Genomic DNA, 13,803 nt, shown 5'->3' with positions numbered 1-13,803 from the left:
TTCTCTGCCAGGGTGGGTCTAGTTACCCTCCATAAGGCTCGAGGCTGGATTCTCCTAAAACTGGCCGGACGAATCACCATGAAATGTAGAGTCAGAAGGCGGGCGTAACTAAGTGACGACAGAGGCGCGACGATTCTGACAGAAACAACCGGAAACTCCCTGTCGAGCGTGCCTAGACCCTTGTGCCTTCAGAACATGGGTCTAGCAGGGCTAGGCTACTGGACTCCCACAGTTGCACTTACTGTTGACCACTGTTAAAGTTCTGTTTTTATTGTTGAGGACATAAATTTTAATTCTTTGGGCTCTTGAAATAGAAAGACCTTGTCATTTGTCATCATCCAAAGTCTTTTTTGAATACCCCTTTTTCTACTTGGCTGATTTCTTCTGAAGGGAAATGTCAGGCTGGAGTTAGATGTTTGCTCTGGCTGAATTTGTCACCTTGCCAAAGGAAGTGAATCTGACCACTGTGCCTGTCTGTCTGTAGGTAGTTGAAGCTCTGAGGAATTCTGTGTTGGCTTTAAGCATAGCAACATGTTGTAATTGTTTTTAAGGTAGTAAACCTGGGGACGTTTAGCTAGCTGGTAGAGTAGGAAGTGTGTGTGTGGTCTTCATTCCTACATTTGGCTTAGGTGCCTTGGGACCTTTGGCCAGGATGTCAGGGGATGACCTAAGAGTCAGGGGTCTGTGGCTCAAGGCAAATATGTAGCCATTATTGAACATGAATGGACACGAGGCCTTGACTTGCTTCCAGAGCCCTTTCAGTTTGTCACATTGCAGCTATGCTCTTTAGCCAGAGAGGTGAAGAGAAAAATGTAGAATGATGTGTTTGAGAAAGGCTGGGCACTGTGTTTCTTTTAAAAAATATTTTTTTAATGTTCTGTCACATAAAACAACGTAATTACAGAGCTGTACACATTTTACATATTACACATTTTCATCATGAATAGTTAAGGTTTTACCAAAAAAACAATGCAGCAACAAGGAAATACTTTTGGTAGTTGGTCCCAACCCAGCAACTCTCAAAGATCGACCAGTCCTTAGTGCTTATTGTTGCTTGCGTTAACTGAATATAAATCCTACTGCCTTCAAGACAAATGAGAGAAAGAATCTCAATCCAGTAACCTCTAGGGGACAGTGGTAAAAGAGCATCTATCAAAGCTTTTAAAAAATAAAATATTTTACTGATAAATACACAAAAAAGAACTACAATTTACAATCACAACATGGCAAAAACATTACACATTCATCTGACTGAAATGTGACCAACCATCACAAACAGCAATTTCAATCCTCACTCAGTCAAGGGAAAGCCACAATTTTGTTGAACAGGTATTAGTGAGATCTCTCAGTATTCATGCGTGTGATCTTGATCCAGGACGGACAGCTGTTTTCAACCACTTATGGTTGAAAACCCATTGGTCGGACCTTCATCTCCACTTTCTTGAGGGAGTAATTGGACCCGTGCCAGCCGTACCAAGAGATTCCATCGGAGTTCTTTGTGTGCTCACCGTAGCGGTAAAATACGCCATTCAGATTTGAGTCAGTGCAGCAGTTGTACCAGTAGCCACCTGGGAAGAAGGGAGGGAAAAGAATGAGCCTTCGTGTTAGTTGGAGGAAAATAACTGCGTGTGTTATCTACTGTAAGTGACTCCATGAATTGTTTTCAATTGGTTTGCACTCATAGTTTACCTTTGCGCAGGGAAGCACAGTGATCCACACATTTGTCATTGTCCTTGTTGTTGGTGCTGAAGTTGGTGTTGTTGTGGTAGCGCAAGGAGTCTCCAGCGTTTCCACTATAGTTGGCAAGGAAGAGCTTGTAGCTGTTGAGCTCATTACCCACAGTGAAAAAGCCATACTCAGCATAGCGTGTCTCTCCCTCCCAGTCCTGTGTCGGAAAACACATATAACATGATTTAGAAATAGAAAAACTCACAGTATTGGGTCTCATGGTCTGCCTCACACCTCGTAAAGTTAGTTTGATTTATTATGATTTTCTATTTTTGGTGAGTATTTTTAGGTAAAGGCTATGAAATGGTTTATGCATGCTTTCGTAGTTTTTGCTCTTTAATGTTTCAGGCCAAACCTACACTAGACTGCCACACTTTCCAATACGTACCTCCAGCTCAATCCTGAGCGTACTGGGCTGCCTTGTTAGGCGGAAGATGTGGTCATTGCCCAGCCAGAAGTCTCCACGGATGGATCCAAATCCACTTTTGTATTGCTTCCAGTCACGGTTAAAGGATGTCAGGCCAATCTTGCGCCTTTGAATCAGAGTCCAGCCACCTCCATTGGTCTCCATATCACAGAACACCTAAAACAAAAACACAAACTTTTACCAGGCTGTATTTCAATGCAGAGGGGAAAAAATACAGAAAGAAGACATGATATACACACGATTCAAGTGTCACTTACGCTGAGCTCAGGTGTACCCAGAAACTCATCTTTAGGCAGTTTGTACTCGCCAGAGATCTTGTAGCTCTTGCTGTAGAGTGCTGCACAGTCATATGTGGCATCTGGAAAAAAGAATACCCTAACTTATCCAAAAGCCATATGCACTTTAATGAGCATTTAAAAAATGTAAATGCCGTAAAATACTGCTTTATGGGTATCTGAGTGATTGGACAGATGCAAACAAATGACCTTTTACCTCCTGCCAAAAGCCAAAAGATTTAAACAGGAGATGACATGCACAGCATGTTCTGACTTTGCACAGTTTCCCATTTTACCCGTCACCGTCTGCCATTAATGGGATGAGATATGGAAACTTTCCACTTCGTCTAATCTTTGCGTCCCTTCCTGCTCTGCTACTCTCTCTCTGATTTGCTGAAGTTTTATAAAGGACTCTGTGTTCTCTTTGCCAGTGTCATAAATGTGGCCCTGCTCGACCACACAGCTAAGGTATTGAAATAATAAACAACGTAATGCCTGGTTAACCACTTCAGGTTCAGTGTGAGTAGGGGTGTGTCATGGTGGAAAGGATAGGGCTTTGATCAAAATCTTTATTGACAGCCCTGCAGCTGGGACTCTGTGGCTCCAAATGAATGCTTTTTACTGGTGGTGTATATAATGTGCACCGTTGTCTACCTCACAACTGATTCACAGCAGTTCTCTAGGACCTACAAAGCAATGAACATGGCTACTTATAGTATTTTGCAGTGAAAATAAATGTATAATTTTATGTGTGCAGAATGGTTTACTCATGTGAGAACTGTTCACATTCCAGTGAAATGATGGTTTTTGATTCTTGCAAATTATTGAGTGTGTTTGTCAATTTAAAAAAAAAATAGCACTTTTCACATTGAAAAGAGGCTTTTGTAAAATATTACACGTACACAATTCAAAACATATGGAAAATTTTAGTTAAAAATGGTGGTATGTTTGGTGCTAAAATCTTTACTTTTACCAACAAAAAAAGGAATGTTCACTGCAACTGTTCAAAAGATTTGAGAAATGCACAAGAATCACTGAAGGTTTTTTTCCCCCTTGTAAAAATATTTTGTCACATCTTCTAAGAACTAATTTGTTAATGCAGGTTACTTAAACATAAACTTGCAAACACTAAAGCTAAACTTGAACTTATTCCTGCAATTTCTGAGAACCGACGATATCAAAATGCTGCATGCAAAACTTAAACTAGTATGTCATTCATTTTCTACTCTGGTGACAGCAGGTAATAGTGTTGATGCTCACCTGATGAAGTCTGAGGGGCAGACTGGAGGGTTTGCAGCTGCATGATCTCCACACGGTTGTTGATCTCTGAGTACTTGCTCTCTGCCTCCGTGACCCGGGCTTCTTGCTGCCGGTTCTGCTGGTCCAGGTCCATTATTTGCCTCACAACATTCATCAAGTCTGTCTCCTGCTTGCGACTCAGCTCCTCGAGGAGGCTGGTCAGATTGGCCACCTGAACTTTGAGAGAACGCAGCTCATCGCAGCACTGAGCCTTGGGTGGCTTTGGAGGCGCCAGTCTCTTCCTGGGATTCTGGGCCCAAGTTTCTGCGAGCAAGAGCAGTGTGAGCCCCAGAGCCACTACGCTCAAATTTATTTTTGCCATTTTCAAATATGAAACTTCAAGATCTTCACACAATCTCAGATTTTTTGATTGCTCTTGGTTTTCAAAAGCAGTCAGGCCCTGTAGATGATTTTGCTGAAGCTATCAGAAAGACAGAGGTGTGGACCAGTTGAAGTGGAGCTCTCCTTTGACCAGCTGCTCACCCAGGCTCTGTCTTACTTTCTCGGTGAAGCCCTCCTCTGCCTGAGCGTCTTAAATATTCTGCATATGGGTCCTCCCCTCCTTCTTGCACCAGTCGCCGTGCTGACCCTCTCCCAACTTCTGGGTGGAGGACCTTTCTCAGCCCTCCTCCCTTGACCCCCTCCACCTCTCCACTCATCTAACTTTCACTCATGCTGCCCACATTTCTCCTTTCTTTGTCAGGCGTTGATGGTTTTTGGGCAGTATTTTTTGTTGCCTCTGCCTTGAAGAGCAACATATGGAGCGGAGGAGACAAAACAAAGGCTACTGTCTGAACCTGTTGCACCTCCGGTGCATGTACCTCGTTAGTCTTTGATATTGTGAACTCCTGGAGTGTCTTAACTGTATTTAATTTATATGTATTCAGCAATGCAGAATTAAAACATTTGACTACCTGTTTTGCACTTTAAACCAGCTGCAGATGATTTCCTTCTGTGCTTTCACTTTGTAATTATCGTGTTAATGACAGATTTTACTATGTCCTTGGGGCGGACCATTTCTTCAGTAAATTTGGGCTTCACATGCCAAGAAATACGTGAAGTCTGTAAGTACTCTTAATTGTAGGTTAAGTATTCTCTTGATGCTACCCTTTTTTGGCAGATGTTGAAACAGGAATGTTTTCCGCTAAGCCTGTCAGCATAAAATTTCAAAGCGGTGTTCGGTAAAGGAGAAAGGCCTACTGTAATCTTCAGGATAATATTTGACCAAAATATATTTTGCATTAAGTAGGAAGGAAGGCCAAGTCTGAATATGCTGTTTGCATGTGTAAGGCCTTAACATTTAGCCATAACACATGCACTGTGTTTTTAAAGTGGTTGAAATGGTGTACCGTTACCCACTAGAGAACTGCAAAGCAAGGAAATGAAGTGATATGCTTGTGACTTTTATGAATAGCACGAGGAAATGTCTGCTTCTATTTTCTCACAACATATGATATAGCACAGACAACACTGGCAATTCACATGTTTTAAAGTAATTTGCAAACTGTAGATTGAAAAGCATAGGAAACATTACAATACACCAAACATACATTACTCATTAATGTTGCAGCTTTTCTTTTCAGAGCAAGTTTGATCTGAGTCATTGTGCCTTTTTGAGTTTGGTATAAAGGAGCTCTATACAGTGATCTCTATCACATAAGACTTAATGATTAGCTCAGTGATTTTTGTAGTGTAGTACACGGAATTTAAGGGATACAAACTCCTGGAAGCAAACACCTGAGCCCTCAGTGGGATCATTACATTTGGAATTTGGAGCCAAGCTTTGAACACCTCTGTCTGTGGAAGATGAAAAACAACCTTTGGGCCAGTCAGTGTTGACCTTCAAATGTTAGCTGGTGGTTGGAACCAACGTGAACAATCTGCTGCTGAGCATGGTATGGTGTCTTTGCATGCTGCCATTATTGACCGTTGTTACTGCAAGTTCCTGCTTCTGTATTGTCTTCCGTTTTAAAATTCCAACATGCCAGTCACTGGATGAGGGTCAAAATGATGCCTGATGAGCCACTACGCTTAAATTGATTTTTGCCATTTTCAAATATGAAACTTCATCAGGAAATTTTTCTCAAGTCTCCTCTCTGTGGAGTTTTTGTTTTATCAGAGCTGCCCTGAGGAGCTGCCAGCCCTGCCAATTTAAAGGAGGTGCTTTTGGAGATTAGGCCAAAGGTTTAGTTGTAGGGTTTGGGGGGCACTGGAGTATGCATTGGGCATTAAATGTCTGTTGAGTCTGTGTGTAATGATTGCCGTGCAGTGTGCATGCTGTAATACGGGGAATTGTGCATAACTGAGACATAGCTGAATCAGAACATTCCTGTCAGTTTTTATTTGAGCTTAAAGGCTTTTCCCTTCTCCACATGAACAAAAGTGAACTGTCTGGAAAAGGCAAGGATTGAGATGCTTTTGCATGTTTATAGATGATAAATAACATTGACAATACAAATCCAAAGTACAGTAGGTAGCTTTTAACAACAACACTGAGCTGCTTTTTTCAAGTCTTGAGAAATCTATATTTTTACCATAAAGATAGCCTTTGGAGTGTCTGACCACTTGTGGCACCGTAGAGGGATGTTTTAATATGTTTAAGTACTTTCAGACTCTGCTGCATACCTTTTGACTGCTGACTACTGACAATTTTCTGTTGAACTTATTTCAACTTCTCCTGTTGCATTTCTTAACTTTATGGAAGACTATTTACAATTTCATACCCGCAGTAATGCGATGATAATGTCATACCGTCCGGAAACTTAATCAAGCTTTTAAGCTTAGAGTTGTGATACTTAATCATTTCATTCTACATGTCTAATTTAAAAATTTTGCCAAATATATACTAGCAGTTAGATTCTATAAGATTAATAACTTCTCAGCTGAACTGCAGACTGTTTTAACACAAAGCAGATAGGGAAACAAACTCATCATTTTTTCCCAGTATTAGTAACAACTGTGGGGACTTGGAAAAATGTTGTCCATGATGATTCCAGGTTTTTTCCAATTTTTTTAAAAATAAATATTTAAAGAAAATCAACTTTCTTTTTTTGTTATGATTTATGGCATTCTAACTTTGTTATATTGCACAAAGAGCCATTTTTTGAATTCTACTTCTTGCCAGAGAATAATGATCCCACAGTGAAAACATGAGCAGAAAATGACCAGAAATTGCTTGGGGTTCAGAGGGTTAAGGGTTACACTGTTTTCCAGTTGTATGAAATAAAGTAATGTCTGGAAACACAAAGCTGCAATCTGGTGGAGATCACGAATCAAAACCAAAAACAAAGATCGACATGTTTTCCTTGATCTACCAAAATCTTACATAATGTCACACCACCAGCTTTGCCTTTTATTTGAAAAAGCTCAGGCTCCTTGTGTCCCTCCAGCCAAATGTTTGGAACACATCCCTCACTTATTCTCACTTCAGACGAATCAGACGAACAAATGAGACAGTTCAGCTTGTCCTGCTCATCATCATCTCTGTATCATGGGAACTGCGGTTTGGACAACAGCTAAGACATGACTTTCTTCAAATTCCAATAGCTTACATAATTATGGTATGGTCTGCTATTGTGTTGATGTGTCAGTGTTCTTGCAAAATCTTTGGTTATACGGTGCTTCTTTTTCTTGCTGTGTTCTGTGAATGTTGCTGGCCATTCTTAAGAAAGGGTCATTGCTTTGCAATTTCCTTTTTACTCAGTGCAAGGTTTTTTTTGTTGTTGTCATGCATCTTGACATGTGCTTTGAATTTCCTTTCTTTGTTTGATTTGTAAGAAACATATGGGACTAATAAGCCAGTGGACCTAATTGTACAAGAATATTGGAAAGATAACAGCCTGCCTTCATGTTTAGTTTGCTGCAAGGTCTTAATTGTCTGACAGTTTCTAAAATCTGATTAGATCCTAGACATGGTCTGTCTCTTGATTTCACTCATTTGTCAAAAATCACTGCAGTAACTTTCCATAATGCAGCAGTTAGCTCCAATATTTGTATAGCTCCATCACATGTATCTGCTGATGCTGTCAGCATAAAATAGCAAATGAATGTGATGATCATGACATTCAGATTGAGTTGAATTACCAAATAATTCTGTTCTCAGTGACTTATTATATTTTATAGTTTTGGGATGATTACGATCAAGGAGAAACTATTGAATGTCAAACTAGTTAGGCTAATTATTTTCATTTATGATTTGTTAGATATAACTGAGTCACACTAAAATGTAGTTAAATTTGCTGCTCAGCTTGCTACAGCAGAAAGTTTACAGGTGTTGCCTTTAAAACGACATGAATGTTTGCTCTATTTTTGTCATTATTTTTGACTCAGGTCCTGTCTAAATGTTATTTTTACTATTCTGAGATATTTCTGACTAAAGTACAAAGTCTGATGGTGCATACTGCTTGCTGACCTCTCTGTAAATCTTAACTTTAAGTCATTGATGTGCGTCAGTGTCTATTGGAAAAATGAAGATAATTTGCCTCCCTGGATTTTCTCACTGCCGTAACTGCTCTGTGAGTCACATCTCACTCTCCAGCCATGCTTCCCAGAGACGTCGCTTTCCTCTGCTCCTGGACTCTATCATTAAATGCTAGTATACGATGGTCCATCTGAATGCCATTTTATGCCTTTAGTATCATGCTGTTTTTTCCTTCCCAAACCGCTTCTTTGAACACCATTTACCCAATAACCATGTCTCATCAGGGTCTGTGTGAAGAATGCAAGGCTCCTCTTAACATTAGAAGTACTCACTAAACTTTAAGCAAAGCGCCTTTATATGACTTCCTCGGAAAGTTCACACATTTCATTGAATAGAATTTTCCTTTGCCCTCTAGAACAAAGTTAAACACCCTGCTGGGCTAATTGCAGTAGCCATCTATCTTCAATAAACGGGAGCCGGGAAAACAAAAAGTGTTAAGCTGAATATGCTCACAGGCGTTTTCTGTCCTCCGTAAATACTCAGGAAAAACATACTGTAATAAAACAGTGACCACAGGGGCCAAACCGTGAGCAGAGTGCTCATGGGTTCAATTACAGGAAAGGCAGGAGGTGAAAGCAGGAGCCAGTGGATTCCAGGGCTTCTATCTCAAAACTTTGAATTATATAATCTCCATTAACTGTAACCTCTTCCACCTGTCAGCTCAGAAGCCCCTCATTTTGAATTTTACACATTTTGCTGTCAGTTTGGCTTTGTTACGACCCAGCTGTCTAGAGTAACCAGACCATAACAAGAAAAGAAAACGAAACAATGGTGAATTCCAGAATGATAGGTGGGATTTATTTTTAAAGGTCGTCGCAAAAAACAAAGCACGAGGGGATTAAAAAGCAAATGGGTGCTACTGATGCTAGCGATGTCCCACAACAAATTGTGCTCTTTCTTTTACGACAGCTGTGACAGTGGATCATCAACAAATGATCAGGATTAGGTTCGTATTTAGTAAAGCTGATGCTGATGGGTTTGAAGATGCATTGATTGGCCCTGATCCAGATTTTTAATTATTTATTTTTTTTGCCTTTTTATTGTGATAGTCGCAGTGAAGAGTGACAGGAAATGGGGAGAAGAGTAGGGGGAAGACATACAGCAAAGGGCCGCGGGCAGGAATCGAACCCGGGCCGCTGCGTCGGAGACCAGCCCCTGTACATGGGTCGCCTGCTTAACCCGATGAGCTATACGGGCGGCTGATCCAGATTTTTTAAAATGGTTCAGGACATTCCTAGTAACACTTCACTTTGTATGTTGGACCATCATAATACCATAGTGGAACTGGTAATAAATAATATATACACTACCCGTCCAAAAATTTTAGAACACCAACAATTTTTCCCTTTTTTTTTTTTTTTACTGGAAATTATGCATGTTTATGTGTCAATGTACTCTGAAATGAAAGCATATAACAAATAAACACATGAAGTAAATAAAAAAAACAATTTAGAAACTAAAATGTATGCTAAACTTTTGACTCATCAAAGTAGCCACCTTTGGCAGATATAACAGCTGAACACACCTGTGGCATTCTTTCCACATTGGAAATCAAATATTCTTCAGAAAGTTCTTCCTAAATCTGTTGCAGAAGTTCCCATAAATATGTGGCACCTGTAGGTTGCTCTGCTTTCACTCTTCTGTCCAGTTAATCGCAAACCAGCTCCATGGGGTTTCAGTCTGGAGACTGTGCTGGACACTTCATGTTTCAAGCTGACCATCTCATTCTTTTTTTCTAAGCTAATTCTGGCATAGCTTGGACTTAATGTTTTGGATCATTATCTTGCTGTAGGATGAACCCCTGACCAACTAGAAACATACCAGAGGGTACTGCATGGCGCTGCAGAATTCTGTGGTAGCCATTTTGGTTCAGGGTTCCTCTCACTCTGCACAAGTCACCTACCCTGGATCCAGCAAAACACCCCCAGACCATCACACTTTCTCCTCCATGTTTGAAGGTTGATGTCACACACTGAGAAACCATCCTTTCTCCTACTTGGCAGCATACAAAAGTCCTGTGTGATGAACCAAAGCTTTCAAATTTTGATTCATCAGTCCATAATATCTTCTTCCAGTCTCCAGTAGTCCACTGGTGGTGTTTTATGGCCCAGGCAAGCCTCTTTCTCTTATTCTGACCTCTTAGCAATGGCTTTCTTGCTGAACTTATTTGAGCTAAATAATTAATGACAAAGTCTGAAAATGGACAGGAATCAGAGTGACATGTCTGATCATGTATCTAAGCTTTTATAGATTTACCATTGAATGAATGGCATCGTAAGCTTGGACACCTAGGCCTAGCACGAGTTACCGTGGATTTGAATTTCAAAATAATATAGTAGATAATGATCTGCAACTCCGTTAAACTTGGTCACGTGTGGGAGTGAAATAAACTGTTCCATATTTTCCATAATGAGGGGCACAGTATGCGCCGAGGCATTCTCCAGTTCTCAGAGTGGCAGACTTCATGTCCTGGCAGTTCATCAAGAGGTCTGGTGGCTTAAGCTGGTGATGGCTACCAGGTGGCGTCTCCTGTCATACAGTGAATGCAGGCCAGGCGACGGCCGTCTCCTCACCACTGTACAAACCAGTAGCTGGGACAAACAGTACTGCAGGGGAAGAATGTGGATTATTCACTATCCCTTTAGAATAGTTCTCCTTGGTTTGCGTAAGCACAGTTGGCCATGTGGCATTGCTTCAAAGAGGCATTTCGTGACACTGGGATGTAAAACAGTTGTGTCACAGGGCACAAAACAAAAGCCACTTGAATCAACATTTAGAGGCCCGATCTTTTTTTCTTTTTTTTGCCAGCCATTAAGAGTTATTAGCTTAGGGTGTGATCTCAGGCATGATTACAAGCTTTAACTACTTCCTTGTCTATATCCATGCATGTAGAATATATTCCTCAACTGCTCAGATTAAGTATAAACACTGTAAATGTGAAAACTTTGGCCTAACAGATGCCGGTTTTCTGTTTACAACTCGTGTAATCCTTCTGTTTACATTAGATCACGGGACCCACTGCTTGTTTCCATTGTTTGGAACAAAAATCATTTGGAGCATAAGTGAATTAGAATTGAACAAAGCAAAATGAGTAGATCAAAGAACTGACATATGTCATTGGAAATATTTAATGGGTAGTTTGACTGACATTGTTGACAATATGTCGTCTGAGGAAACACAGAAGCATTGTTTACGGAACTCTTTTTCCACATAGCAACAACAGCGTACCAGTGATGTAACTTGTTTTTTCTTGGGCACTGGAGACTCTTTGTTCTGTTGGCCTCTTGACCTGAAGGTGAGGAACCCAGCAGACACATTCTGCAGCAGTGTCCCAGTGTGGTGATTGTGTGGTGTTAACATTAGATGGAATGGTTTCTCCCACTTATGTCTCAATGGCCCCCTAACAAGCCTGACTTGCTGGAGGAAATAAAGAAAAGCATAAAAATGTCATGTGAAGTTATGTAATTGTCAGCTTACCTGTTTTTACTGAAACTTTTCAATGCACATTCAACAGGAACGTTTTATTCATTTGGCATTATGTGCAATATCTGTAAACCAAAAAAAGGTGTTGTATTCCAAAGCACTAAGCTCTCTTATTAGTTTTACAACACGACAGCTGATTTTGGTCATTTCAGATAAATAGTTTCAAAGTTTGTCTATCATGCTGCAGCATCTGCTCCGTAATGAAAGAACCACCTTTTTGTCTTTGTGTTTTTGGAGAAACAAGAGACAATGGGATAGTCATATGGGGTCAGAGAGAAGTTCAAAACTCTTTTAGCCACACTCATTCCAGGATAATCTGAAAGGAATTGAATGAAGGAGGTGAGCACTTCCTTTGCCTCGTGCTTATCTTATGCAGTGATGCACTGCTGTCTCTTAATACAGATGACGAGAGGATGAAAAGATCTGTCTGATCATGACAGCATGTTTCTCATTACTCAAAGATGTGCACATGCCACACTCGAGGATTTATGTTGTGCTTATGTCTTACAAGCTTTGAATTTGGGTTCTCCTTTTAGATGGTGATGAGTGACTGTGTCCAAACATGGTATTGTTTGTGAAGGTATTGTCAGAATGAAGAATGATGCTTTGGTTGTGTCATTTATGTAATAGTTTGAGGTCATTATGTTATATTTTGGCTTTTTAAAGATTATACATCTTTAGACCTTTTTAGTCCTTTTTTTTATTGTTTGGTTTTCTTAGTTTGTTTATTGCCTTATGTGAAGCACGTTGATTTATCTCTGTGTTTTAAGGGGACTGAACAAATAAACCTGCCTTACTGTGACTCGTTCACCTCTGATTCATGTGCCAACAGTGAGTAGCGGGGGGCACTATGGTACATGTGATGGAGTATACGTGTTTTGCCAGTGCTCCTCTCCGAGGTCCCAACAAAAGCTCAATAATACCGCAAATATCAGCACACAGGCTGACAAAATGTGTCTGTTCTCTATATTAGCAAGTGAATGAACCACAATGCCGAAGTCTCAAGTTTCCAACAAGGCAAAAGCTGTTGACAGCCAGGTCACTGGAGCTTCCACTAATGCAAAGACTTATGTTAACGCTGATGCCGAAGACAGGTCTGTTAACGCTTTTACCAACTTGGAGAAACCACTGGACTATACCATGCTATGCCGTGTAATTAACAAGCATTTTGACGCATTTTAAACCAGCCTTCAGACACTCACAGCAATGCAAGCCAAACTCCAAGTCGGTACAGCTAACTAAGTGCTAACAATTTGCTACCATGAAGCATGCCTGCAGGAGCTAGAAGCTAAATGCTCAGAACTAACTACCCAAACAAACTGCTCTACGCCAAAGTGCTAGACCTAGAAGCTCACTTCTGTGGGGATCGTGGGGATACCAGGGGGCGAGGGGAATTCATTGAAACTTCTGATTTCTCGAACAGAAGAATTTTAGAATTAAGATTGAAAAGTGACTGTACTGTACATCATAACTGTTTAAACCCCAAGGCTTGAGGGACATGTTTTCTTTAAAAATAAAATCTCAAAAATGTCACCATTTATACAAACCATTAACTGCAAAACAGACGGATGGCCAACTTTTCATTAGAGAACCTTGCCAAATCAAAGATTAAAATTATATTTTATGGAAATCACTTTTCTCTTCAAGCGAGACATTTAGAATAACTGTTTGTTCTACCCAGATTCTTTAAAAACTGAAGATTCTCTTGTAATCATTTTCTGAGAAAATGCAGTTGTTGCTTTAGTTTCAACAATTCCTTAAAAGTTTTTTTGCAGTTTGCATTCTTACTTGACATATTTTCTCATAAGTATTAGTTCATCTTACCATTTCCAAATGCCATTTTTCCTGGGAATAGGTTGTTTCAGAGACAGAGGTTTATTCAAGAAGTGTTCCCATCTGTTGTCTGCTTAGACAACTTCTGTGCAGTGGAAAAACCTCCCCCAAAGTGCTAGATAGTTACGTTCTTTCTGCCTGGGAATATTGTTGATTGCATTTTGGCTGCCCTGTAAATGAATAGTTCTTTTGTCACAAAGGCCTGAGAAGTGTTAGACAGCCAGGATCGTTTTTCCATTCACCATGTATGAAAAGCATTTGCTGTTTTGAATAACATC

General features: G+C 40.3%; 2 protein-coding genes across 2 annotated transcripts in view; one reads left to right on the top strand and one right to left on the bottom strand.

Annotated features, from left to right (window-relative positions):
* Positions 1 to 13,803, top strand: part of mtor (mechanistic target of rapamycin kinase) — a 98,670-nt gene that overhangs the window by 34,991 nt on the left and 49,876 nt on the right. The gene's annotated exons all lie outside the window — the stretch shown is intronic.
* On the bottom strand, positions 849 to 4,252 carry angptl7 (angiopoietin-like 7). The gene is made up of 5 exons (XM_022195414.2): positions 3,691 to 4,252; positions 2,413 to 2,513; positions 2,117 to 2,311; positions 1,690 to 1,885; positions 849 to 1,568 (listed from the first exon to the last, which is right to left on the bottom strand). Exons 1-5 carry the CDS (start codon positions 4,049 to 4,051, stop codon positions 1,399 to 1,401), a joined length of 1,023 nt encoding a protein of 340 aa, XP_022051106.1. The 5' UTR covers positions 4,052 to 4,252; the 3' UTR covers positions 849 to 1,398.

Source organism: Acanthochromis polyacanthus, chromosome 6, assembly GCF_021347895.1.
Source record: "Acanthochromis polyacanthus isolate Apoly-LR-REF ecotype Palm Island chromosome 6, KAUST_Apoly_ChrSc, whole genome shotgun sequence".
Classification (NCBI taxonomy): Eukaryota; Metazoa; Chordata; class Actinopteri; family Pomacentridae; genus Acanthochromis; species Acanthochromis polyacanthus.
Note: the sequence above shows the minus strand (reverse complement) of the source record. Positions and strands in the feature narration are given on the sequence as shown.

Excerpts from the sequence above, each read along its gene's own strand:
- angptl7 (XM_022195414.2), bottom strand. The coding sequence starts at position 4,051 with ATGGCAAAAATAAATTTGAGCGTAGTGGCTCTGGGGCTCACACTGCTC. Across the intron at positions 2,514-3,690 it reads TGCCCCTCAGACTTCATCAG|ATGCCACATATGACTGTGCA; the intron begins GTGAGCATCAAC and ends TCTTTTTTCCAG. Across the intron at positions 1,886-2,116 it reads CGCTCAGGATTGAGCTGGAG|GACTGGGAGGGAGAGACACG; the intron begins GTACGTATTGGA and ends TTTCCGACACAG.